The sequence below is a fragment of the Chiloscyllium plagiosum genome, unplaced genomic scaffold, assembly GCF_037043375.1.
Source record: "Chiloscyllium plagiosum isolate Xiang-an unplaced genomic scaffold, Cpla_swu_hap1 HiC_scaffold_49, whole genome shotgun sequence".
Classification (NCBI taxonomy): domain Eukaryota; kingdom Metazoa; phylum Chordata; class Chondrichthyes; order Orectolobiformes; family Hemiscylliidae; genus Chiloscyllium; species Chiloscyllium plagiosum.
Window position 1 is genome coordinate 2,228,693 of NW_028270187.1, and position 27,343 is coordinate 2,256,035.

The 27,343-nt window shown below is 43.4% G+C and overlaps 1 protein-coding gene across 12 annotated transcripts in view; it reads left to right on the plus strand.

Moving 5' to 3' along the window:
- Positions 1-27,343, plus strand: part of LOC122544515 (Fc receptor-like protein 3) — a 44,975-nt gene that overhangs the window by 3,475 nt on the left and 14,157 nt on the right. For 2 of the 12 annotated variants that reach the window (XM_087984758.1, XM_087984759.1), the window contains exons 2-10: positions 1,006-1,102; positions 5,916-6,254; positions 7,840-7,869; positions 9,001-9,246; positions 10,285-10,551; positions 17,615-17,893; positions 18,620-18,892; positions 22,644-22,928; positions 26,732-27,034. In XM_087984758.1, the coding sequence (XP_087840884.1) occupies positions 6,224-6,254; positions 7,840-7,869; positions 9,001-9,246; positions 10,285-10,551; positions 17,615-17,893; positions 18,620-18,892; positions 22,644-22,928; positions 26,732-27,034 (1,714 nt within the window). In that variant the 5' untranslated portion in view covers positions 1,006-1,102; positions 5,916-6,223. The remainder of the gene's footprint in view (positions 1-1,005; positions 1,103-5,915; positions 6,255-7,839; positions 7,870-9,000; positions 9,247-10,284; positions 10,552-17,614; positions 17,894-18,619; positions 18,893-22,643; positions 22,929-26,731; positions 27,035-27,343) is intronic. The other 10 variants (XM_087984760.1, XM_087984764.1, XM_043683780.2 and 7 more) reach the window with 10 other exon arrangements.

Consider the following 27,343-nt stretch of genomic DNA (forward strand, 5'->3'; position numbering starts at 1 on the left):
ATCTTGTGGTTCAAGTGTATAGCTCGGTGTAAGCAGTCATGTAAGTAGAGAGGTTGGTGAAGAAGTCATACACCATGCTTACCTTCATTGAATAGGGAAATGAGTACAAGAGTCAGGGAGTAATATTGCAGATTCATATGGCAGTGGTTAGGCCATACTTAGAGTTTCGTGTTCAATTGTATTCGCCACCTTACAGGAAGGATATGGAGGATTTGGCAGGAAATACAATACGGTTATCAGGATGTTGCCTGAATTTACTATAATGAGAAGCTAGAAAAACTTGGATTTGTTTTTCTCTTGAGCGGCTGAGGCCGAAGGGAAACTTGACAGAAGAGTTTAAAATTATGCTTTGCGTAGATAGGGTTGACGGTTGGAATCTATTGCCCAGAGTTAATATTTCTGATAATCGGGGGCATACATTTAAGGTGAGAAGGGGAAAGTTTAAAGGAGATTAGAGGTGCAAGCTGTTTTTACACAGAGCGTGAAAGGAGTCTGGAACGCAATGCCAAGGATGGAGGTTGAGACAGGCACAGTCCAGGTTATTAAGAGAATTTTAGATAAGAGTTTGATAATTCAAGGAATGGAGTGACATGGACCAAGAGCAAGCAGAAGTGATCAGCTTCATTTAGTGTTCTGTTTGAGACAACATCGGGGGCAGAAGGGCCTAGTAGCTCTGCTGTATTGTTCTATGTTACTGATTATAAAGAATGGAAGTGCCAGAGAAACTCAGAGAGAAACACAGTTAACATTTCGACTTCAGTGATCCTTGTTCAGAACTGAAAGTGATGGGAAAAACGTTGTTTACGATACCCTTGGTCGGGGAAGTGTGAATGAAAATGTCACTGCTGGTGGAAAGGACAAAGCGGTTGTTAAATGTGGTGAAAGCAAAATAGAGATATAAAATGGATGGGTATTACGGTGGTGGAATGGAGAGTCGTTGTGCCTTGGTGGGCTGCACGACTTGTTTGCTTTCATTTTACACCGTGATTTCTGTTTTATTCACAGATTTTGCTGCTTAACGGCAGAAAGAGCCGTGACAATATGTCATCGTCATGACAGCTGCAGAGGTGTACTCAGCCTCAGTACTGGCAGTTAAACTCTGGTAAAACTCATTCCAAAGGCTTTGCAGGATTGATTTGCGTTCCCTCCTCGGGGGCGGGTTGAGTCACGATGGGAGTGCTTATAAGTGCCATGAATCGCAGGATGTTTTCTGTCTCTTTCTCTCTCTCTCTCTCTCTCTCTCTCTCAGAAATGGCTGTCAGACAGAAGTTGACTCTTGTTTCTTTCTGGTCCTGTAAGTAGCAATAACTCTGGGCAATGAGTCATAGAATCATGGAGTCATAAAGATTTACAGCACGGAAGCAGACCCTTTGGTCCAACTCGTCCAAGCCAACCAGGTATCCCAAACCAATCCAGTCCCACCTGCCAGCACCAGGCCCATATCCCTTCAAAGTATTCCTATTCAGATACCCTTCCAGATGCCTTTTAAATATTGCTGTCGTACGAGCCTCCACCATTTGCTCTGGCAGCTCATTACATTCACACACAACACCTGCGGCTTTTGTGTTTAAATCCTGTAACATTAACTCTGTTCTGTGTCTATTCACGCATGCAGACAGACCTGTTGAGATTCTCCAGCACTTTTCTGTATCTATAATCTGTAACATTAGCTGTGATCTGCCTCTGTTCACAAATGCTGCCAAACCTGCTGAGTTTCTCCAATACTTTCTGCGTGTATAATCTGCAACTTTAACTTTGTTCTGTCTCTACTCCTAAATGCTGCCGGACCTGCTGAGATTTTTCAGCACTTTTAGTTTTTTTTTGTTGTTTCAGATCTCCTGCAATTCCACAGTTTTTATATTAATGAATAAAGCAATTCAATCATTGCATTACTGGTCCCGTGTCAGCACTGACTGTCAGACCACTTATATTTTAAAAATAATACCCTGTGCTGTAAAATAAAACCAGATGAGTCAGTGCCACGTATAGCATTGGAAATATGAGATCAAGACATTTCAACTGTGTTCAAAAATTGTTATATGCAAATTTGTGTTGTCAAAATGTTATTTTTTGAATCGTGAGTATGAGATGAGCAAAAGAATAAACAAAACCAGAAATGAGTTAGAGAGAGAGAGAGAGAGAAACAGAGTTAATTTTATAGTTTATAAACGCAGAAAGTGCTGAGGAAAATCAGCAGGTCTCAGTGTAAACAGAGGATAACGAGAGAGACTGTAGGACCAGTCAAGGTTAAAGGAAGGAACTTAAGTTTGAAGGCAGAAGGTGTGGGCAAGATCCTAAATGAGCATTGATATTCACCCTGGAAATGGCTATGAAGGAGTTAGTGAGATGTGTAATGAGCATACGAATATACTACAGCATGCTAAGATCAAGAAATAAGTGATGATGGGTCTCTTGAAGAGCATTAAGGTGGATACGTCCTCAGGGCCCGATGATATATTCCCCACGGCCTGATTTTATCAACACCATTTATTGAGAGAGGAAATAGAGGGAATTTTCTTGGGCCTTTGGTAAGATTTTATATCTCGCTGTTTAATGGAGAGATGCTGGAGGACTGGCAGGCAGATAATGTTGTTCCTTCGTTCCAGAAGGAAAATAGTGAATAAGCAGGAAACCATAGACCAGTGAAACTCACATCAATGCTCTTCAAGGTATTGGAGAGAATTCCCCGGGTAGGATTTGTGCACATTTAGAAAATCATGCCCTAATCAGGGACAGTCAGTCTGCCTTTTTGCAGGACAGCTCATGTCTTACTAATTTGATTGAATTTTACATGTAGGTGACAATCAATGAGGATGGAGCTGTGGAGTTTATTTACATAGGTCTTAATAAGGCTTCTGAAAAGGCCTTTCTTGGCTGGCTAATAAAGAAGATTAAGATGCGTGGGATCCAGAGTGACTTTGCTGCGTAGATTCAGAATGGGCTTGCTTAAAGAAGGTAATGGTGGAATAGCGGTTTTTAGGCTGGAGGTCCGTGTTTAGTGATGCCCTAGTACTTCTGTTGTTTGTGATTACATTAATGACGTACATAAAAGTGTAGACGGGTGGGTTAGTACGTTTGCAAATATTAAAAAAGATTGGTGGGGTTATGGGTAGTGTAGAAGGCTGTCATAGGATACAACGGGATCCAGTTCGGTTGCAGATATTGACAGAGAAATGGCAGATGGAGTGGAATCCATGTAAATGTGAGGTGCTACATTTTGCGAGATCAAATATTAAAGAAAATCATTCAGTTCAGCATCCAGCACTGATGCACAGAGAGATCTTGCAGTTCAAGTATATAGCTCGCTGTAAGTAGCCATGTAAGTAAATCGGTTGGTGAAGACGTCGTACAGCATGCTTGCCTTTATTCTATAGGGAAATGAGTACAAGAGTCAGGGAGTAATATTGCAGGTTCATATGACGGTGGTTAGGCCATACTTAGAGTTTTGTGTGCAATTGTGTTCGCCACATTACAGGAAGGATATGGAGGATTTGGAAGGATACACAATACGGGTATCTGGGTGTTGCCTGAAGTTGAGGGAATGGACTATAATGGGAAGCTAGAAAAACTTGTACTTTTTTCTGTTGAGCGGCTGAGGCCGAGGGGAAACTTCACAGAAGAGTTTAAAATTATGCTTTGCATAGATAGGGTTGACGGTTGGAATCTATTGCCCAGAGTTAATATTTCTGATATTCGGGGGCATACATTTAAGGTGAGAAGGGGAAAGTTTAAAGGAGATTAGAGGTGCAAGCTGTTTTTACACAGAGAGTGAAAGGAGTCTGGAACGCAATGCCAAGGATGGAGGTTGAGACAGGCACAGTCCAGGTTTTTAAGAGAATTTTAGATAAGACTTTGAAAATTCAAGGAATGGAGTGACATGGACCAAGAGCAAGCAGAAGTGATCAGCTTCATTTAGTGTTCTGTTTGAGACAACATGGGGGGCAGAAGGGCCTAGTAACTCTGCTGTATTGTTCTATGTTACTGGTTATAAACAATGGAAGTGCCAGAGAAACTCAGAGAGAAACACAGGAAACATTTCGACTTCAGTGACCCTTCTTCAGAACTGAAAGTGATGGGAAAAACGGTTTTTGTGATACACTTGGTAGGGGAGGAGTGAATGGAAATGGTCACTACTGGTGGAAAGGACAAAGCGGTTGTTAAATGTGGTGAAAACAAAATAGAGACATAAAATGGATGGATATTACGGTGGTGAAATGGAGAGTCGTTGTGTCTTTGTGGGCTGCACGACTTTTTTGCTTTCACTTTAAACCGTGATTTCTGTTTTATTCACAGATGTTGCTGCTTTAACGGCAGAAAGAGCCGTGGCAATATGTCATCGTCATGACAGCTGCAGAAGTGTACTCAGCCTCAGTACTGGCAGTTAAACTCTGATAAAACGCATTCCAAAGGCTTTCCAGGATTGATTTGCGTTCCCTCCTCCGGGAGGGGTTGTGTCACGATGGGAGTGCTTATAAGTGCCATGTATCGCAGGATGTTTCCTGTTTCTTTCTCTCTTTCTTTCTTTCTCTCTCTCTCTCTCTCTCAGAAATGGCTGTCAGACAGAAGTTGGCTCTTGTTTCTTTCTTGTCCTGTAAGTAGCAATAACTCTGGGCAAAGAGTCATAGAATCTTGGAGTCATAGAGATTTACAGCACGGAAGCAGACCCTTTGGTCCAACACGTCCATGCCAACTAGATATCCCAAACCAATTCAGTCCCTCCTGCCAGCACCCGGCCCATTTCCCTTCAAAGTCATCCTATTCAGATACCCTTCCAGATGCCTTTTAAATATTGCTGTTGTACTAGCCTCCAGCATTTCCTGTGGCAGCTCATTACATTCACACATCACATTCTGCATGAAAAAGTTGCCACTTAGGTCTCTTTTTATATCTGTCCCCTCACACCCTAAACCTATGACCTCTAGTTCTGGACTTCCGCATGTCATGGAAAATACTTTGTCTATTTATCCTATCTATGCCCCTCATGATTTTATAAACCTCTATATGTTCACCCCGCAGCCTGTGAAGCTCCAGGGAAAGTAGCCCGTGTCCATTTAGCCTGTCGCTGTAGCTCAAATCCTCCAACATCCTTCTAAATCTTTTCTGAAATCTTTCAAGTCTCACAACATCCTTCCAATAGGAAGGAGACCAGATTTGCACGCAATATTCCAAACGTGGCCTCGCCAATATCTTCTACAGCCGCTAAATGACCTCCCAACTCCTGGACTCAATCCGAAGCTATCTTCTTCGTTGTCTACTACACTTCCAATTTTGGTGTCATCTGACAGCTTACTAACTATTCCTCTTCTGCTCACATCCAAACCATTTATATAAGTGATGAAAAGTACTGGAGGAAGCACAGATCCTTGTGGCACTCCACTGGTCACAGGTCTCCAGTCTGAAAACCGACCAACGCTCCACCATCACTCTCTGTCTTCTCCCTTTGAGCCAGTTTGGTATCCAAATGGCTCATTCGCCCTATATACCATGAGATCTAACCTTGCTGAACAGTCTCCGATGGGGAACCTTGTGGAACGCCTCTCTGAAGTCCATATAGTTCACGTCCACCACATTGCCCTCATCAATACTCTTTGTTACTTCTTCAAAATCTCAATCAAGTTTTTGAACATGATTTCCCACGCACGAAGCCATGTTGACTATCTCTAATCAGTCGTTGACTTTACAAATACATGTGCATCCTGTCCCTCGGGATTCCCTCCAACAAATTGCCCACCACCGACGTCAGGCTCACTGGTCTATAATTCCCTGGCTTGTCCTTACCACCCTTCTTAAAAAGAGGCAACATGTCAGACAACCTCCAGTCTTCCAGCACGTAACCTATCGACTATTCGTTGGGACAGGTTGGTAAATGTCTTCCACTAATACCAGTGGATGCTCGTTCTGTTCTTCCTTTTCAGTCCCAGATGGATCAATGTTTGTTCAGCAACGATATGAACGGGATGTGTCCAAAGCAATATATGTGGAGCTCGGCCGCAGATCAAGCATTGTTTATTGGAACAGGTTCGAAGTGTTGGTCTACTGCTGTTCCTGTGAATGTAGCTAATTAATTGGAAGGGCGAGCAGAGTATGGAGAGAGCAGCCTCCTGCTGCTGTTTCTGAACATATCGCCTTCTGTTGCAGGTAACTGTGAGAGAGAAAGCTTTGACGTAGCAGTCACCAGGTCACACTGAGTTGGACACTGTTGTGCTACAAAACCGCGTCGGAAATGTTGCAGATCTCCGTGCTTTTTATCCTGTGTAAGTGTGTGTTACAATGGAATCTTGTCCCTGACAAACCTGCTCTGTTGCCCGGTCACGTGAAGTTTTATTCTACTGCAGATAACCCGACACTTCCTTCGCAGTTCCTCAAGTGCAAAAAATAATTGCTGCGCCCATCATAAAAAAAATCTTTGAAAAAATCGGGAATAACAAAGTGTTAGAAGCTTTGATGATAGCATTTCAAAACTGAGAGAGAGAGAGAGGAAGAATTGAATATTTCAATTATTGTTATTTGATTCCACTTAGTGCAATATTATCTGATCTTTGCGGAAAAGGATGCATGTTACATGCAAACCAAAAATGTTAAGTCATGGATGGATCAGTAGAATTTCAGAACCCGCCAAACGGAGGATAATGTCCAATAAGATAGAGGGCAAGTAATCTCACTGAGCAGTGAAAGGAAACACCATCATTTTTCATAAACATAACGAGATTTAGCAGACTGTTGCCTTGTGGGTTGGAGGGTTTCAATGACTGAGAGAGATTGGACAGACTGAGGTTATTTTCGTTAGAGCAGAGAGGAATGGGGAGTGGGAGGGGACATGATTGGGATGTATAAAATGATGAGGGAGAATACATCGGCTACATAGGAAAAAAGCTTTCCCCCTTCCGGGAGGGATCAATGACCTAGAGAGGGGCATAGATTAAAGGTACAGGCCAGGAGGTTTAGAGGCGAATATATGGAAAAAGATTTTCACCCAGAGGGTGGTAGAAAATGTGGAACACTCTAGCTGTAAGGGTGAGAAAGGCAGAAACCCACATCACATTGAAGAAGTATTTAGATATGCATTTGCGATGACAAGGCTTTGGGCCAAGTGCTGGGGAATTTGGTTCAGAGAATAGTGATTTGGCTGTTTTTGTATAGTTCTGAGATGATGGCATCATGGGCCTTTTCCTGGGCTTCTGACCTCTCTAGCTCTGCAGTTAAGCTGAAAGTAGCCCTCGCTCTCCCGTGAAGATTCTTTAGATGCAGGGGGAGATGTGTATGCATCTTGAAACTGATCAGAGATGTTACACTAGGAGACCTGCTGTAATTGTAGCCTCTTGTCCCTAAACCAGAAGCCTCAGTGCGGAGATCCTTGGTAAGTCTTGACTAACTTTCGGGGTTTCCGAGAACGTATTCGAGGCAAGAAATGGAAAGTTATGTGAACGTGATTCCGTATACAGTAGTCTTCTCAATTCGTATTTCATTTTTCAAAACATATCTAGATTTACAGTTCCATTTATTTGTTAAAAAAGAATGGCATGGAATGGGAACCTGAGCAGAGAAAAAAACAGGAGTAAAAAATGAGGGGCAAATAAGAGAAGAAAGGTACAAAGCAAAAATTGATTTTGGAATGAAAGATGAGCGAGAAGCTGATGGGGTCATCACGCAATTCATATTTCCACACCGACTTCAATGAGGCTAAAGAGTCAACAGTTCCCATTGAGTAACAGTCATGGAATTTGCTGCTTCGCTGCTGCTTCTCCAATTTTATTGCTTTGATATTGTCTTTGCCTTGTTGTTTCGAAGACACTGACAGAAATAATAGCATTTACACTTCAATTCCTTTATGTTTTCCAGTGAATCTTGCGCTCCATGGGATCATCCAAGGTAGGAAGAATTGAAATTTTTTTGCAAAACCATTTGGAAATTTGGAGACTTGCTGGCCCCAATTGTTCTCCGTACTTTTCCAAAATTTGCATCAAATGGAATTTGATTCCAGTCTTTCTGGTCCAAGGTTAGGCTTTGCCTCTGAAACATCAGAATCATTTTTAACTTTTTTCCATGGAGGATACCCCACCAGTTACAATGACAACCAATGGCCATTTTCTTAGACTTGGTCACATTGGGTAGAGTCCATTCAGCATATCTGAATCAAAGTTTAACTCCAACACTATATTTCAAATGAGCATGCGATTTAAAACAGGGTGTTTGGGAAAACACACGTTTACGATCATTTTGAGCAGGAGAACATTGTATTATTTAAATGGAGAGAAACGTCGGAGAGCTGCAATACAAGGAGACTTGGCAGGAACCTGGGCATGAAACACAGTAAGCTAGCACATCGGAGGCAGCAGGTAATCAGGAAGGGCGGAGGCAATGTTGGTCCTTATTTCAAGGGTTTGGATCAGAATAACAAAGTTTTATTGCAAATGTACAAGGGATGGGAGGTACGTTGATGCTAACATCATTGAACGTCAACAGGCGATGTTTGGATTCTCTCTTACTGGAGATTGTCTCTGCCTGGTAAATTGAGTAATATTTGCGTGGGGTGGGGCCGTCTTCGGCAGAACATAGAAAACATTTGGACGTTTTCTCCTTTGAGGTTCACTGGTCAAGTTGAGATTAAACCAAAGCGTTGGGTATCACTGAAAACGTTTCACACTGTAATAAAGCTGTTTTTTTATGGCTAAACATACTCGGTGTAGTTAACTCTTCTAAGAAGCAGATACACTGATACCTGTCAGTGATCAGCCATTCAAAAAGAAATGAAACTCGCTAAATGATTGGTGTCACAGTAATGATATGTCAAGAAATCCAGGGTTAGTTGCCAATGAAATGCATCAAGTTCAGACCTTTTTTTATTCCTGTATTATTCGGTCAGAAGTCAAGGTGAAATAAAGCTCAATGTACTGTATGTCAGTACACTGAGGCTGAACTGCACACTGTGTTTATAATAGTGAGAGGTCAACAAGATGCAATGATTGGATTCACAATCCTCTTGCTTCTCTCTCGCTTCAGCTTTTGGCAGGGACACGATTTATGTATATCCCTCAAGTGGATTCGTAAAAGAAGGAGAGACTTTAAAATTGGAATGCCGAACACTTAAAGGAAGAACGGTTTATTGGTACAAAAATGGCGTGAAAATCATTGAGACACAGCGTAATGTTGTTGAAATGCTTGTTAATAGAGAAACTGGTGGGTTTTACTGCTGCAGCACAACTTTCTCACAGTACTGCATGATACCTGGAAAAGGTGTCGTGACCAGTAAGTGTACTTCTTAAAAATTCATTTATGGTATGAGGGCATCGCTATCTCGGCAAGTACTTGTTGCCCATCCCCAAAGGCAGTTAAGTGTCAACCACATTGCTTTGGGTCTGGAGTCATATGTAGTGTGGATTGACTTCACGTTAATCGGAGAACGCCATATGGAGGTGCAATAACCATTGACTTTACGTTTTTCCTGACCACCCAGACCATGTTCAGCCAAGTATGCATTTTTCCACATAAGCCACTTCCTTAAGGTTAGGTCCCTGGACTGGGACTTGATGATTTCTCATGAGGAGAGGTCAAGTAGATTAAGCCTGTCCTCATTGGAGATTATTGAGGAGAAAGTGAGGTCTGCAGATGCTGGAGATCAGAGCTGAAAATGTGTTGCTGGAAAAGCGCAGCAGGTCCGGCAGCATCCAGGGAACAGGAGAATCGACGTTTCGGACATAAGCCCTTCCTGAAGAAGGGCTTATGCCCGAAACGTCGATTCTCCTGTTCCCTGGATGCTGCCTGACCTGCTGTGCTTTTCCAGCAACACATTTTCAGCTCATTGGAGATTAGAAGAATGAAGATCCTTACAGGGACTTGGCAGGGGAGATGCGGAGAGAGCTTGTTTCAGCTTTTGTGGGAGAGTCTGGGAGAGGGGGGAGGCTCCTATCTGTGGAATTACTTATTATAGAGAGCTGTGAAGGCTGGGTCATTAACGCCCACCATCCTCTGGGTAGAACAATCTGGAAATCCTTCGCTAAACATCCTGCCTTACACCTCAAGAAGATGCCCCCCTTATTATTGAACCTTCAACTGAGGGGATCAGCTGCTTCTAATCTATTCTGTCCATGCCCTACAGAATCGTACACATTTCTGTCAGTACCCCCATTCCCAGCCACCAATCCTCCCTCTGCTAAAGAAAATAACCTGATCAAGGTCTTGTACAGTCTGATGTCACCTTGAACCCAATGCCTTTGATCTTTCAACTGTAATTTGTTGTATTCCGATCTGATTTTGTGTCCAACTTTGCTCACGATTATTTTGCAGTTTCTGACGAAGCTCTAACTCTGGAAGTAAAACCACAACATGCACTGAGATATGAGAAGATTGTAATGACCTGCCAGACTCCATCCCAGAACCCGAGAGGACGAAAGTGGTTCCGATGGTATCGAAATAATAGGTTAATGGAAAAAGCTACGTACGAGTCACTCACGATAGAAAGTGCAGCGTTTTCAGATGAAGCACTCTATCGGTGTGAGTTAAAAATTGCCTATAGAAAATGGGTTTCGAACATCATAAACCTCACAGTATCAGGTTGGTCATTCCTTTGTTTAGTTAGTGCTGATGAACGTATTGATGATTCTATGCCACGTCTGTGTACGCTGCTCTTGACAAGACCTCCCAGTGATGGAGACTCAAGGACAGGAGCAGGGATGCTTCATCAATGATCTTCACTCTAGCATAAGGTCATATGTGGGAATGTCCACTGATGATTGCACAACGTTCAGCATAATTCACCACTTCTCAGAGACTTAAGCAGTCCATTTTCAATTACAGCATGATCTGGACAATAACAGACTTGGACTACCAAGTGGCAAATAATATCTGTGCCACTCAAATGCCAGGCATTGACCATTACCAATAACAGAGTACTGAAACATCACCCCCTTGACATTCAATATTGCTACCATCTCTAAATCCCCAATTGTCAACATCCTGTTGATCAGAAACCCAACTGGACTGACCACATAAACACAGTGACTCCAAGAGCAGGTCAGAGGCTGGGAATCCGACAGTGAGAAGCTCATTTTCTGACTCCTTGAAGCCTGTCCAACATCGACAAGTTGCAATTGAGGAGAGTGATGAAATGCTCCACACTTTCCTGTATGCGTGCAGTTTCAAGAAGACTCGAGACGCTCAACACCGTTCAAGGGAAAAGCAGCAAACGCTTGATTGGTTACACATCCACAAACATGCACTCCCTACACCACCAATGCTCAGTAGCAGCAGTGTGTACCATCTACTAGATGTACTGCAGAAATTCACCAAGGATCCTCTGACAGCACCCTCCACACGCACGACAACTTCCATCTAGAAGAATAAGGGCATCAGATACATGAGAACATGACCCCCTCCAAAGTTCCCCTCTAAGCCATTCACGATCCAGACTTGGAGATATGTCAATACTTCTTTTAATGTTGCTTTGTGAAAATCCTCGAATTCTCTCCCTAAGGGCATTGTGGATCTCTCCCCAGCACATGGACCCATTGATTCAAGAAGGCAGCTCACCACCACCCTTTCAAGTGAGCAACTAGAGACAAATCTGTAGATATTAGCCAGTTAGTGATGACCATATACCATGAGTGAATATAATTTTTTTTTTACAGCAATTGTAAAGGATGAGACCACATACTGGAGTATTCCGTGAACAGCTTTGGTCTCAGTATCTGAAGAAGGATGTTCTGGCTATGGAGGGAGGACAGCAAAGGTTTCACAGACTGATTCCTGGGATGGCAGGACTGACAGAAAATGGAGGCTGGAATGATTAGGGTTATACTCACCTTAGTAGAGAAGAATGAGGTAGACTAATTAGTATAGTTAGCTCACATGGGGTTCCGGGTGAGCTTTCCAATTGGATACAAAATTGATTTAACAGCAGAAAATAGAGTAATGGTGGAACGCTTTTTTTTCAGATTGGAGGCCTGTGGTCAGTGGTGTTCCACAGGGATCGGTATTGGGTGCACTGCAGTTTGTCATTTATATAAATGATTTGGATGAGAATATTGAAGGCGTGGTTAGTAAGATCGCAAATGACATCAAAATTGTTAGTATAGTGCATCGTGAAAATTTTTGTCTTGATGAATTGCATCAATAGGCAGAGGAGTGGCAGGTGGAATGAAATTTGGATAAGTGTATAAGTGATATAAAGACCCAGTTGATACAAGTAATGGTAGCGGTTTGGATAGTGTTGTGGAACGGAGAGACATAGAGGTTCAGTTACATAGTTCTTTGAAATTTGCGTCACAGGATGGTTAAGAAGGCAATTATCATGCTTGCCTTCATTGGTCAGACTTTTGAGTACAGAAGTTGGGGTGCCATTATGAGATTGTATAGGGTGTTGGTAAGGTCTGTTCTGGAATATTGAGTGCAGTTCTGGTCGCTCTGTAATAGGGAGGATATTGTTAAACCAGAGAAGGTACTGATGATATTTGCAACTATGTTGCTGGGAATGGAGGGTTGCGATATATAAATAGATTGGAAAATCTGGGGCATTTTTCACTGCATCAAAGGAGTTTGAGGGGTAACCTTATTGAGTCTTACAAAACCATGACGGACATAGGTAAGGTGAATTACAAGGGTCTTTGCCCCCGGGTGCGGAGTTCAAACTTTGAAACCGGCACAAGTGGCAGCTTTTACTTACACAGAGTTTTTGGTGTATGGAATAAACTGCCAAAGGAAATGATGGATGCAGGTACACTTCCAATGTTTCGAAGATATTTGGATAAGTTCACGCCAGGACACCACAGATGTCCTCCGAATTGAAGGATCATAATTTCCCCTCACACGTGATCAAAAAGGACCTCCAACGCATCTCCTCCATTTACTGCTCCTCTGCCCTTGAACTCTAACCCTCCAACCGCACAAAGGAAAAAAAATCCCGCTTTTCCACACTTTCTACAACTAATCTCTGGATACAGTGCATTATCCTCCTCCATTTCCGCTAACTACAATCACTCCCCACCACCAGACATATAGTTCCGTCTTCACCCCTACCTGCGTTCCTCAGAGTCCATTCTCTCTGTGACTCCCTCATTAGTCTATATTCCCCTGCCCACCAATCCATCCTCCACACCTGGCAACTTCCTGTGAAACCGCAAGAGGTGTAAAACCTTCGCCCACATCTCCTCCTTCATTTTTCTCTAAAGTAGCAAAGGATCCTTTCAAATCTGGCAGAGGTTTTCCTGCACATGCACCCAGCTCATCTACTGTGTCTGTGCTCTCGATGTGGTCTCCTCTACATCGGTAATGCAGCATGTCAACTCTCGGAGCATTTCAGGGAACATCTCTGGGACAAACATACCAAAAACGCCCATTGGCCTGTGGTCAACCACTTCAACTCCCCTTCCCACTCTGCCAAGGACATGCAAGTCCTGGGCCAACTTCACTGCCAAATCAAAGCCACCAACCAACCGGAAGAAGAACGCTTCATTTTCCACTTTGGGAGCCTCAACCACATGGTATCAGCATTGACTTTATTAGTTTCAAAATCTGTTCTCTCCGGTTCATCCAAATCCAATCTTCCAACTTGTCACTGCCTTCTTGAACTGTGCAACCTGTCCATCTTCCTTCCCACATACCTGCTCCACCATCCCCTCCGATCAGTCATAACTACCCCACACCTGCATTCACCAATCTTCATCTCAGCTACCTTACACCCTGTCCGACGCCCACCGCCCTTTCTTTCTTTCAGCCTCCTTCCCCCTCCATATTTCTAATGAAAGGCTTGTACCTGAAATACTGACTTATGCTGCTCCTCGGATGCTACCTGACCTGATGTCCTTTCCAGCACTACGCGTTTCGACTCTGATCTTCAGCATTTGCAGTCCTCACTTGCTCCTAAATTCATGAGTAGGAAAGTTTTGGAAATGCGGGTTTGTGGGGACAGTTTATTTTGGGAACATGGTTGGTGTGGACTTGTTGGACAAAAGGCTCTGTTTCCATGTTGTTTGACTATATGACTAGACATTGTAAACGCCAGAAGGATGATCCCAGTGACACTTGGAATGTGAGTGGATGTCGAGAAGCAGGGTTTCACAGTGTCAAGGAGTTGGAGTAAGACTGAGATGAGGAGAGGTGCCTTCACACAGACAGCGTTGCCCTTCCCTTCTCTACCAACTCATCCATTCGTTTTCTTATCAAAGTAACTGTGTCAACAATAACTTATGATCGCTATTGCCTACAGAACCCTTTACTCTGAAGTCTGAGAATGTCATATAAGATCATTAAGAATTGTCAGTCCTCCACCGATTTATCTTGATGGTTGTGCAGTCATGTCTGCATCTTTCTGCTATTGTAATATTTTCTGTCCTTGTCTTTTACTCTGATAACGTTTTGTTAAAATGCTTCAATCCTCATGTTGCATCTGTACGTCTTCTCCGCACCTCTACTTGCATTTCATTTCTGCTGACAGAGGAAATTTTTCTAACTGATATTACTCGACACTTTACGAGTGACAAGTGGGCTGAATATCCTTGTTCTGATTTCTTATTGTCTTAATGTAATTTCCTATGTAAGAAGACCTAAACCATACTCAATTCTGAAGGTGAGATGAAAGCAAATTCATGTTATAAGTTTATTTATTCAGACCAGATTGTGGTCTGAATCTCGGGGATATGTTGACTGAATTTTTACTTCTAAATCCATTCCAGAAAGAATGTGATGGTGAATGTGCTTGGAGCAGTTACCAGTGAAATGAGCTGTAATGATGCAACTTTTCTTTCAGTCTGAGATAGAGATATGGCTTTCCATGTTGTCACAGTTCACCTTTGGAAGGAGTGACAGTGATTCTGAATAGTCAGTATGGATTCAATTTTTAGGGGGAGAGAGAATTTACCTTTAATAAAAAAAAAGTCGAGAAAACTCATTCAATGAAGTCTAAAAGACGTGAATCTTCTCATAGCAGTAACATAAACAGCACTGATGACAGTGGATTGTACAGCTGTAGAATTTATCCGTATCACAGTCTTTTGATGTTCAGATTCAAGGTACATGTTACAATTTGCGGGAGAAAATGTTTATGTTTCTCTAGAGGGCTGATTTAAACATTGGAGACATTCTGAATTATGCAGTACCAATGAGTCCCTTCGGTCCATTATGTCTGTACTGCCAAAGCAAAACTAAATTAAAACTCGCCCCACTTCCCTGCACTAGGCCGCACAGCCTTGACAGTTATGGCATTTCAAGTGCTTATCCAATTAAAGTTTATGAGGCTACCCTCCTCAGCTACCCTCTCAGTCCGAGAATTCCAGACTGCCAGTAACCTGTGGGTGAAACTATGCTCAAATCCCTCTCTTCCTTTCATTTAAAAATGATGACCCCACCCCCAACTTATTGACCCTTTGACTAAGGGGAATAGTTGCTTCCCCCCAGTCCATATCTTTCAAAATCCTACACATCTCTTCCAGGTCACTTTTCCCTCCGCCCCGCGTCGCCACCCCCACCAAAGACCCTTCTCTACCCCAGAGGAAACAACCCAAGCTTATTCACTCTCTAGTCATCGCCGCCCACTCCTTTGAGAGAAATCATTCTTCCTAATTTCATTATTTAGTCTGTCACACTCCCTTATCCCGAAATGATAACCTCGCATTCAAGATTCTCCCACTGGAGGAGAATACTCTCTCTGCGCCCTTTGTCAATCCCGCTCCTTTTACCGGCTTATGAGTAATGGGAAAGATAGTAAAGCCACCACAGTCACTCTGCATCGTTAGGGAGAGGATATTTGGTGGCAGTTTAATCTGAGCATCACTACACATTGGAACAGGCGATAGATGTGAAGGAGAGCCCTTCACGGTGATTCTAGCCAGTGCAGGAATTGAACCCACGCTGTTGGTGGTGCTATTCTTCCAGCAGGACAGATCCCCAAGTGGCATTGTTGTACAGTGAATACCATGCAGCCCTGAGAGTCCTAAACATTGACTCCACCACGGAAGCAGGTCCTTCTGGCCAACTCGTCCATGCCGACCAGGTTTCCTAAACTAAACTAGTCCCACTTGCCTGTGTTTTGCACATACCCATCTAAAGTTTTCCTGTCCATATACGTATCAAAATGTCTTTTTTATGTTGTACTTGTACCAGTCTCCACCAGTTAATCTGGCAGCTCCTTCAATATATGCAATACCCACTGTGTGAAAAAGTTGACCTCACTTTCCTTTTAAATGTTTCCCCCCTCAGTGTAAAGCTATGGCCTTTAGTTTTGGACTTCCCTACCCTGGGGAAAAGATCTTGTCTATTCATTTCATCTCTGCCATTCGTGATATTATGAACTGCTACGAGGTCCTTAGCCTCTGACAATCCAGGAAAACAAGTTCCAGCCTAACCTGTGTCTGCTTATAACTCAGACCCTCCGGTCTCGATAACATCCTGTTAAGCCCTTTCCAGCTTCATACCACAATGCATGTTTTCATAATGCAATCATGGTGCCCCCCTCACCCGGTTCCCACACATTAAGAAATGTGCCGAGGCATTGAGGAGGCCCTGTAAAGGTTCCCAAAATCCTGTGTGGACGTATGGTGATCTGTAAGGGAAATAAAAACCGTAGCTGAAATCTGTTTAATAGAGGCGAAGATCATGATGTGTTTGGATGCCGTTATTTTACATCATAAAGAGTATGTTCTGAGTACAAAGGTGAGGAATCTGTCCTCATTTGATGACAGTTAGCGAACCAGACCACAAACGTTCAAGGTGCATTAACTAGTGTAGCAAAGGAGATAGGAATCATTTTAATTTTGTCGTTCAGATAATGAAGACAAATGCTCAGTATTTCATGAATGAAGACATGATGGAAGCCTTCATTATAAAGGAGAAAAGTGCAGTTCAAGCATCACATGGCTGCAGACTCGCACCAGGCGTCAGTTGTGTGATGGCCTAGTTGCATTACCAATGGGCTTTTAATCCAGAGACCCCGGCCTAGTTCTTAGGAAGTGGGTTCAAGTCCTGCTGTGGACATTGACTTTGAATGGGTGCGAAAGACAGATTTACAAGAATGTTATCCAGAGTAGAGGCTTTATGTTTAATGAATATACGGGAGCACATGAGGCTGAGGGGTGACGCTATAGAGGTTCATAGAATTGCTCGGGGCATACATAACTTAAATAGCCAAAGTCTTTTCCGCAGGATGCCAGAGTTCAAAACGGGAGGGCAGAGATTTAGGTTGAAAGTGGAAAGATTTAAAAAGGCCCAAAATGGCCAATTTCTTCACACAGACAGTGGAACATATATGAAGTGAGCTGCCAGAGGAAATGATGGAGGTTGGTACAATTCTAACAAACGTATATTCAGAAACGCAGACAGGAAAGACTCAGAGTGATAGGGGGTAAATGCTGGCAAATAGAAATGGATCAGCTTAGAAAACCTGGTCAGCATGGACGTGTTGGGATAAAGGGTCTGTTTCCGTGTTGTAAGGCACTATGATTCTAAGAACCTAGTGACATCAAAATGGAACTTAAAATTTAGGGAGTAAGAAAGAGATACAGATTCGCCCTCTCGCCTGTCTTTTGTCAGTGAATGCTCACATCCTTCCTCCCATGTCACGTTTGTGCCTTTTGCTTTGTGATGATAACAGTTGATTGATGAGCCCCCATTGTGTGTTACATTCCAGAACGCTTTGCCAAGCCCGTGCTGATGGTGGAGCCAGCGGCTGAAGTATTCGAGGGGCTCTGGCTTACGCTGACGTGCACTGCCCAGGCAGCACGGCCCTTCATCCGGCTTCACTACACGTTTTACAGAGACAGCGCTCTGGAGGCCGGACCTGATCATGGCAGCATATACACCATCAATGCAGTAGCTGCAAACGTTTCTGGGAGTTATGCCTGTGAAGCGATCGATACGGTTTACAGTCTGAGGAAGAAGAGCGACAGCATTCACATTTCCATTAAACGTAACTATCTATCATCACTGCAGAGTGCCCAGAACAAATGAAAGAACATTTGACCCAGCCAGTGGGAAGCAGCCACCTCACTATTCTCTAATCCCCTTTGCCTCAGCAGTTTCCCCACAACCGTGACTTAGTGAGTGCATATCTAAATACTCGTCAGTGTGATGAGGGTTTCTGCCTGTCCCACCCTTACAGGCAGTGAGTTCCAGACCCGCTGCGTGAAAATGCGTTTCCTCACATCCTCCCTAATCTTCCTACCGCTTACCTTCAAACTGTGTGCATATCTTCCTGTTACTGATCCCATCATGGGGGCAAGATTTCTTCCTGTCAACTCTATTTATGTCCCCTCATCTAAGGAAAACAACTCCAGTCTTCCCAATCTCACTCCATCACTGAAACTCTCCCGCCCCCAAGGCAACATCCTGGTAAATCTCCCTCTGCACCCTCTCCCAGTGATAGCTTGTCGCTCCCAGAATGTAAATTCTAGAACCGGGTACAATACTCCCTCTGCCGTTACAAGTATTCATTTCAAAAGCGATCGTGACCGTTACCACTTCAGATCTCATGCTGTCACGATACTAACAACCTTGATTGGCCTCGAAGAATTGTTAGTAGTCTCGTGCACTGAACCCTGCCTAGGAATTGTCTTGCAATCGTTCTGATCACTGAGCTTTCCCACGCCCAGAAACTCTATGGACTGAAACAGAAACATGTCCTTCTGAATTCCAGAGGCGTTCGCTCTCCCTATGCTGAAAATTCACCCTGGGGGACAGCTGCTTGATGGCCATCGGGTTAAACTGGTCTGCTGGGTTGAAGAGAATCCCTCTCAAGCTTCGTTGCGGTACAGCTTTTACAGAAATGGGGCCCCTCTCCAGTCCCCATCCGACCATAGTGATTACATCTCTGAATCAGCTCATCCAGCAGACTCGGGTACTTACCATTGTGAAGTCACGGACGGGAAGGTGTGGAAACGCAGTAATCAGCTCCATTTGTCCATCAAGCGTGAGTACTATTAATTATCGTTACTTTTTTTAACTGTTAAAGATTCTGAATAGAGACTAATTATCATTATACGCCACATCTCACAGCCATATTATGGAAATCTAGAGACAAACAAAACAGGGCATTGGGCTGGTCATTGAGGACTGAGATGACGAGAAATATCTTCACCCGGAGAGTGATTAGCCTGTGGGATTCACTGCCCCAGAAAATTATGGAAATACATTGATAGCATTAGGCCACTTGTTCCTACTAGCCTGCTCCATTCTTTCAAAAGGATCATGGCTGATCATGCAGTTCAGTCCCCTGTTCCCACACTTTCTCCCTTTATTCCCCAAGAGCACTATCCAGCTTCGTCTTGAGCAACATTCAATATTCTGGCCCTGACTGCTTTCTGTGGTACAGAATTACACGGGCTCCACACTCTCTGGGTGAAGACATTTCTCCTCAGTTCAGATCAATGCCGTCTCCTTTCGACTGCGACTCCTTCGTTCTACACTCCCTCCTCCCCACCCATCCCCCATTCACCCCCTCCCAAATTCCAACGAATTTAATCCTAACTGATAGTTTCCTTTCATATGCCAGTCTTTCCATATCAGGAATCAGTCTGGGAAAGTTTCGCTGCACTCTAATCACAGCCAGAACATCCTCCCTCAGATATTTGATCCCAAACTGCCCACACAATATGCCAGGTTATGGTCTCAGTTTACAATTGCAGCAAGACATCCCTGTTCCTGGACTTAAATCATCTCGCTATGACAGCCAAAATTCCATTTACTTTCTTCAACGCTAATGCACCTGCAATGCTCACTTTCAACGACTCGTGTATGAGGGACTCCCAGGTCTCATTACACTGCTCCCCACTTTGAGAGGAAAAGCTTCGCTTCTCAACAGGACTAGAGGGGCTAAGTGGAGCTTGGATATTTGTGAAAATTACTGTTAATGTTAAGAAGAGTAAAAAGCCTGGGTTTTCTCCCCCCAAGAGCGTTAGAGTCTGAGGTTTAATCTTATAGACATTTAAAAAATAATGAGCAAGATGGATAAGGTATATAGCCAAAATATTTTCCCCAAGATAGGGAGTCCAAAACTAGAGGGTATAGGTTAAAACTAAGAGATGAAATATTTAAGAGGGACCTGAGTGGCAACCTTTTCACACAGAAGGTGATTCGTGTGTAGAACGAGCTGCCAGTGGAGGTGGTGGAGGAGTGTAAAATTACACCATTTAAAAGGAATCTGAAGGTACATGAATAGGAAAGTTTCGAGCGACACTCACTAAATGCTAGCATGTGGGACTAGGCATCATTGGGATGTCTGGCCAGCCTGGAAGAAGTGGACCTAAGGGTAACTGTGTGAGTCTAATCAAATGGATATGGAATTGCTTTCGATTCATTTGGAAAGCTGGGATATGCCATATAGTCAATTATCAAAGTGGGAGGATGCAGCTGGCAGAAATTCCCTTTGGGGCCCAAATTCTGTGACGAAGCACGATTCAACAGCGTGGCCAGTGATAGAATGTACCCATTGGTGCACTTTATGCTGGTAGGTTATCTCAAAATAAAGAACAATCTGCGTTGGTTCAAGCTGACTGGACCTTAAGACAGAGCCATTGGAAAGAAAGAGAAAACCACATTTCATTTTCAGATTAGTGACCTGAGCATTTCCCTATGTTTCTCTTCATGTAGACGGTATAGACTTTATGACTCCCTGTCAGTGCATGTATTTATTTATTTTTGTCATTTGTGGGATGTAGGCATCTCTCTGTGTGCCAGCATTTGTTGCCTCTCCTTCGATATACCCTTGAGAAGGTTATATAGAGCTCCCTTCTTAAATCACTGCAGTCCATTTCTGATAGGAAGCCCCACCATGCTCTTAACCAATGAACTTGTGAATGTTATCCCATCAAAACTAAATATTGCCAATCTGGGATAGTGAATGGCTCTGAGGGGAACTTGCGGGTTGATGTTACCATGTATCTGCTGCCCGAGATGAATGTGGATGTGTGATTGGAAGCTGCTGTCCAAGGAATTTTGGTGAATTTCTGCAGTTCATCTTGCTGTGACTGAACATCGGCAGTAGAGGGGATGTATGTTTGGAGATGTGGTACCTGTTAAGCGGAGGCTGTTTTTTCATGCATAGTATTGAGATTCTCAAGTAATATCGCGAGCTACACTAATCCTGGCAAGTGGGGAGCATTTCATCACAGTCATGACTTGTGCCTTGATGATTGTGGGCAGGTTCTGGGGGGGGGGGGGGGGGAGGTGCGTGTTTGTAGGTTAATCAGTCACTGCAGTTCCGTTTCTGGTCGATGGTAAAGCCCGGGATGTTCACAGTGGGTGGATTAAGCATTTATTACACCATTAAATGTCCCTGGGTGGTGTTTAGATTCCCTCTCAATAGAAATCTCCCAGGATGTTAATAGTGGGGGATTCAATGATGATTCCACCATTGAACGTCAAGGGGCGATAGTTAGATTTCCTCTCAATGGCTACTCCCAGGATGTTGGTAATTGGAGTAATCAGTGATGGTTACACCATATCTAAAGTTGGTGTTTCTGTTCTCTCCAGAGATGATCATTGCCTGCCGTTTAGGTGTTGTGAATGTTAGCTGCAACTTATTGGGAATTGGGATATAAGTCCATGGTTCCTGAAAGTGGCAACATAAGATATTAAAGGAGGCTTATGGCATGCTTGTCTTCATTGATCGGGGCATTGAGTAAAAAACTTATGCTGCAGCTGTGTAAGACTTCAGTTGGGCACATTTGCAGGATCGTGTGCAATTCTGGTCCCCACATTATAGGAAGCATGAAGAGGCTTTGGGGATGGTGCAAAAGAGGTTTTCCGGAATGTTTCCTGGATTGGGCTGCATTAGTTATGAGGTGAGGTTGTACAAAATGGGATTGTTTTTTGCGAGGGCACGGGAGGCTGAGGCATGACCTGATCGAAGTATATAAAATTATGAGAGGCATGGACAAGGTGGAGAATCGGAGTCTTTCTCTCAGGTTGCAAGTGTCAAATACTAGAGGGAACACAGCTTTAAAATGGGAGGAACAGAATGGAAAGAAGGTTTGTGAGTCAAGGTTCTTTAGTCAGAGAACCTTGGAACGAGGAGGTAGAAGTAGATACGATTGTAGATTTTAAGAGACATTTAGACAGACAATTGAACAGGCAAGGAATGGAGAGGCATGGACCATGTGCAGGCAGATTGGATCAGAATAGAATAACAGCATGGTCGTGCTAAACGGTCTTCTTCTTGTTCTGAAAATGTGTTGCTGGAAAAAAGCAGCAGGTCAGGCAGCATCCAAGGGACAGAAGAATCGACGTTTCGGGCATAAGCCCATCTTCAGGAATGGCTTATGCCCGAAACGTCGATTCTCCTGTTTCTTGGATGCTGCCTGTCCTGCTGCGCCATTCCAGCAACACATTTTCAGTTCTGATCTCCAGCGTTTGCAGTCCTCACTTTCTCCTTCTTCTTGTTCTACACTGTTCTACATCCTATGAAATCAGAGTCCCAGCTAGTTTTGGGCTTGAATATGAATTCATTTGAAAAAGAAATCAATGTGACTCCAGCCCTACAATCCTTATCTGCCCTCTATGCCATTAGGTTCGGGAGATATGTGCTGGACTACGCAGTGATGCCCACACCCTATGCATGAATAAGAAGGAAATAAGAATGATGTGACTTTGAAGAAGTTCATACTTGAGTTAGCAATTAACTCTGCCTAACAAAGGGACCTAACATTTGTTTTTGTTTTCAGGAATTCCAGTGTCAAAACCACTTCTAATAATTCAACCCAGAAATGAACTAATCGAAGGAAACGCAGGATCTTTAATCTGTTCCGTCTCCAATGGCTCTCTTCCGATTTATTACCAATTCTACAAGGACCCAAGCGAGGAATTTTATTGGAGGGTTTCCAACAGCACTGAACTTGTTTACAACATTGGAGCCGTCAGCAGAAGGCACGAAGGGTTTTACCATTGCTCAGTGAGTAATGAAGCAACAGTCCGTCTGCACAGTGAAGGCATAGAGATCATAGTGATAGGTGAGTTCACAAGGGTTCTCCCCCAAAGAGTTCTTGAACCATCAGCACAGGGGAAAAGTTGGTGCTTTGACTTCGAAGACCACACTAGATTAAAGTGACACAACCTTGGATGTTTGAGTCACAGAGATATACTACATAGAAACAGTTCCAAATCATCCATGCCAACCAGGTTTCCCAAACTAAGCTAGTACCATTTGCCTCCATTTGGCTCATATCCCTTCAAATGTTTCCTACATATGTACCTGTCAAAACGTGTTTTAAATGTTGCAACTGTATCCGCCTCTACCACTTGTTCTGCAGCTCATTTCATATATGCAGCAACCTCTGTGTGAAAACGTTGCCATTTGGTTTCCTTTCCCCTTTGAACTTAAACCTGCGTACAGTCCAGCTTGAGACTCCTTTACTGAAGGGAAATACATTGGCTATTCACCTTATCAATACCCTTCATGATTTTATAAATCTCAATGTGGTCATGCCTCAGCCTCCTACAATCCAGGATAAAAGCCCCAGCCTATCCAGCCTCTTGTTGTCAATCAAATTATTCTCTCTTGCGAATACCTTTCTAAATTTTTGAACCTTTTCCAGTTAAATAAATCCTTTCTGGAGTAGGGCAAATCAACTCCTGTACTCAATGCTCTGACCGATGAAGGCAAGCGTGCCTAATACCTTCTTCATTGCCTCTGTCTCTGCGATACCGTTTTCACTGATTTATAGCTCCATTCCATGGTCTTTAAGTTCGTTAACATTCCCCAGGACCCTACCATTAACTATGTTAGTCTTAACTTGGTCTGCCTGACCAAAATGCAACAGCTCACATTTCTCTGAATCAAATGCCATAAACAGGGAACATGGAACTTGGTAAATAAAGTCAACAAGTTCATTCCATGTTTTAAAGCTTCATGTTACATCAAAACGTAGGAACCCGGAATATACAAGCACTCGACGCTTTGAGTCTGCCCAGCCATTCAATATGACCATTGCAGATCATCCAACTCAACAGCCTGTTAACATGGAATCATAGAAAATAAAAGCAAGAGTAGGCCATTCGGCCCTACTACCCTGCTCTGACCATTTAGTGGGACAGTGGTTGATCATCCCATTCAGTTCATGTCCTCCCGCTCGCTCTTTCTCTCTTTAACCCCTAAGAACTTTATCCAGCTCTTTCCAAAACAGCATTCAATGTTCTGGTACCAACCACTTTCTGTGGCAGAGAATTTCACAAAAGCCCCACTCTCTGGGTGAAGACATTTCTCCCCATCTCAGTCGAGCTCGTCTCCTTTGGGCTGTGATACCTTGGTTATCGATTCTTATACCACCTCCCGTCTTGTCATCAAGAACGTTCTTCTTATTTTTAGTCCTCTGAGAATTTTATAGACATCTATGAGATTCTAAAGTCCATCACTCTTCTAAACTCTGCATGTAGTCTTCGCTCTGCCCATGATGGATTCCACACCACCTGGTCCTATATCACTCTTATTGCTGCCGTACATTTTCCATCTCGTAGAGCGCTACATTACCCACACTGCCTTCCTCCCTGTTATTTTCAAAAATCACGCAAAACTACTTCCTGTCCCAATCTCTTCTTGTCTTCTGAACAGAATAGCAAGGAGTGTCGCATTAACGTTGATTGTGGAGAGAATGCCAGACGTTTAGACTGAGAAGTAAACTGATTGGTCAAGTGTCGATAATTATCTGGGAGTAGCAGTGTTTTTGAACTTTGTTTTATTAAAACGTTACTTGGGGAGATGTTTGTCAAAAAACTAAATTTCCGAGAAGCGAATGACTTGCTGAGCCCTTTCGGAAGGCATTTAGAAATAATTCACTTTGCTATACGTTTGGAGTCACATAGAGCTCCAGACCTGGTAAGGATGGCTGATTTCCTTCTCTAAGTGACAGACCTTTGTCTCGGTTCAATGGATTTTCATGAAACATAAATTTCATCATTACTGAAGATGTTTTGCACTTTCGCTGTTTAAGAACAAACGGAACTTAAATTGTACACAACAAACAAACAGGGTACAATTGTTGGTGACGGATGACAGGCATGCCGATGTCACTGAGAGTTATTTATTCACTCACAACCCAACGTTTAATGTCCACCCCCGTCCATAGGTCCCCCTTTGGTAGTAGTGAGCTGCTCTCGCAAATCGATACAATCCATTTGCTCTAGGTAGACCCATGATGCCTTAGGAAAGTAATTCCAGGATTATGACTTAGCAACACTGAAGGAACAGCCGATTTATTTCCACGTCAGGATGGTGAGTGGCTCAGAGGGAAAATTACAGCAGCTAGTTCATCCTGTGTGTGCTGTCCCTATTCTTCCAGATGGAAGCAGTCATCGGTTTGGCAGGTGCTGTCTCAGGTTCTTAGGCGTAATTCTGCAATGCATCGTATAGATGATGCACACTGCTACTACAGAGCGTCAGTGGGGAAGGAAGTGAATGTTTCTGGAGTTTGTGCCAATCAAGCGGGGTTTGTTTTGTACCCGGATGATGCTGAGATTTTCGAGTGTTGCTGCATTTGCAACAATGCAGAAGAATATTCCATCACGCTGTTTATTTGTACCTTGTCGGTGGTGAACATGCTTTGTGGAATCAGGAGGTGAATAACTCGCTGCAGGATTTCAAATTTCTGACCTGTTGTTGCTGCTATAGTATTGATCTGGCTCGAACAGTTTAGTTTCTGGTCAATGAGAAATCCAAGGATGTTGACATAGGAGAGGTTTCAGTAACGACAGCACCATTGATCATCAAGTGAACAATGGCTTGATTCTCTCTCAATGGCAACCCCGAGGATGTTGATCATGGTGGATTTCAGTGATGAACATCAAGGGCAATTGTTCGATTCTGCAGTACTGTGTGCATTTATGGTCGCCTCACTGCGGGAAGAATGTGATAGCGCTAGAGGTCGTCAGGATATAGATTGGGCTGGAGCAACTGAACTATAAGGAGGGACTAGATCAGCTTGGTTTGTTTTCTTTAGAGCAGAGAAGACTGAGGAGGGACATGATTGCGGTGTATACGATTATGAGGAGAAAGGACAGCCGTTCCCCTTGGTTGACGGGTCAATCATGAGGAGGCATAGTTTTAGGGTAAGGTGCAGAAATCTCGGAGGGAATTTGGGAAAAATCTTTTTCCCTTGGTGAGTGGTGGGAAACTGCAATAAAGTGCTTGGGAAGGTAGCGCAGGGCGGAAGCCATATAAGCTTTAAAATATATTTGGATGCACACTTGTCATACGATAACATTCCACGATATGGGACAAGGGCAGGAAATTGCGAACAACGCTCCTTTAATGGTAATCTTTGTTAGTGCAGATTCAATGGGCCAAAGTGTTGTCTGACTCAATGACTGTCCAGTGGTAACCCTTCCCAAGGATATTGATAGTGGGAGATTCAGTAATGGGCAACACCATTGAATTCAAAGAAGGTTGTGGTTAAATTTTCTCTAAATTTTAACCCCTAGGTTGTTGATGATGGAGTATTCCGTAATGACAACGTCATTGAATATCAAGGGCGATGCCCTTACTGAACATCAATGTTTCAATTATCTCTCCACGATGATCTCTAGGATGTTGACAGTGAGGGGACTCAGTGGTTGAAACTCGATTGAACGTCAATGGGCAATGTTAGATTGTGTCTCAATGATAACTGCCAAGTGTTAATAGTTGGAGGAGTTAAAACTCTTCATTAGCTTTCGAAGCCATTGGAATGTTTTTAAATTCATTACATCAAACTGATTCTCACTGACAGTCTGAATCGATGGGCATCTCTATCGTTTTAATCTCCCTGTGGTTTCTCCTCAGTTCCTGTCGCAGATGCTATGCTGATTTCCTGCACTAACGGCACTGAGATACAGTCCAGGGAGCGTCTTGTTCTCCAGTGTCTGGTGAAGGAAGGCACTGAGCCCCAGTTCGTTTGGTACCGTGACAACGTGATGATGAGAAATGGCAGTGCAAGCTACCATGTGACTGCCAATGGTGGTGAACTGGTTATTCATTCATTCCAGAGAGACAATGTCGGGAAGTATCACTGTGCAGCAATCAACAAAGGAACCAACAACACCATTTTCAACGTGACCAGCAACTCTATCAATTTCACGCTGCGAGGTAACAGTGACAGGCAGATCGAACATAGAGCACAGAGAAAGACCATTTGGACGATCCAGTCCGTTTCAGTCAGAAGTAGTTAAACATCTCAATAGGGGAAGCGAAGGCACGGGTGGTATGGCTGTAAGATTATTAATCTAGCAACCTTAGTCATGTTCCCAGAAACCCAGTTCAAAGCCCGCCCAGATGATGGAACTTGAGCACAATAAAAAATCTGGAACTGTAAGTGTTGTAGAGGGAGGCTACAGAGAAGATTCCCCAGGATGTGGCCTGGGTTGACGAGAGAGGTTGAATGTCTGGTAAAGAGGA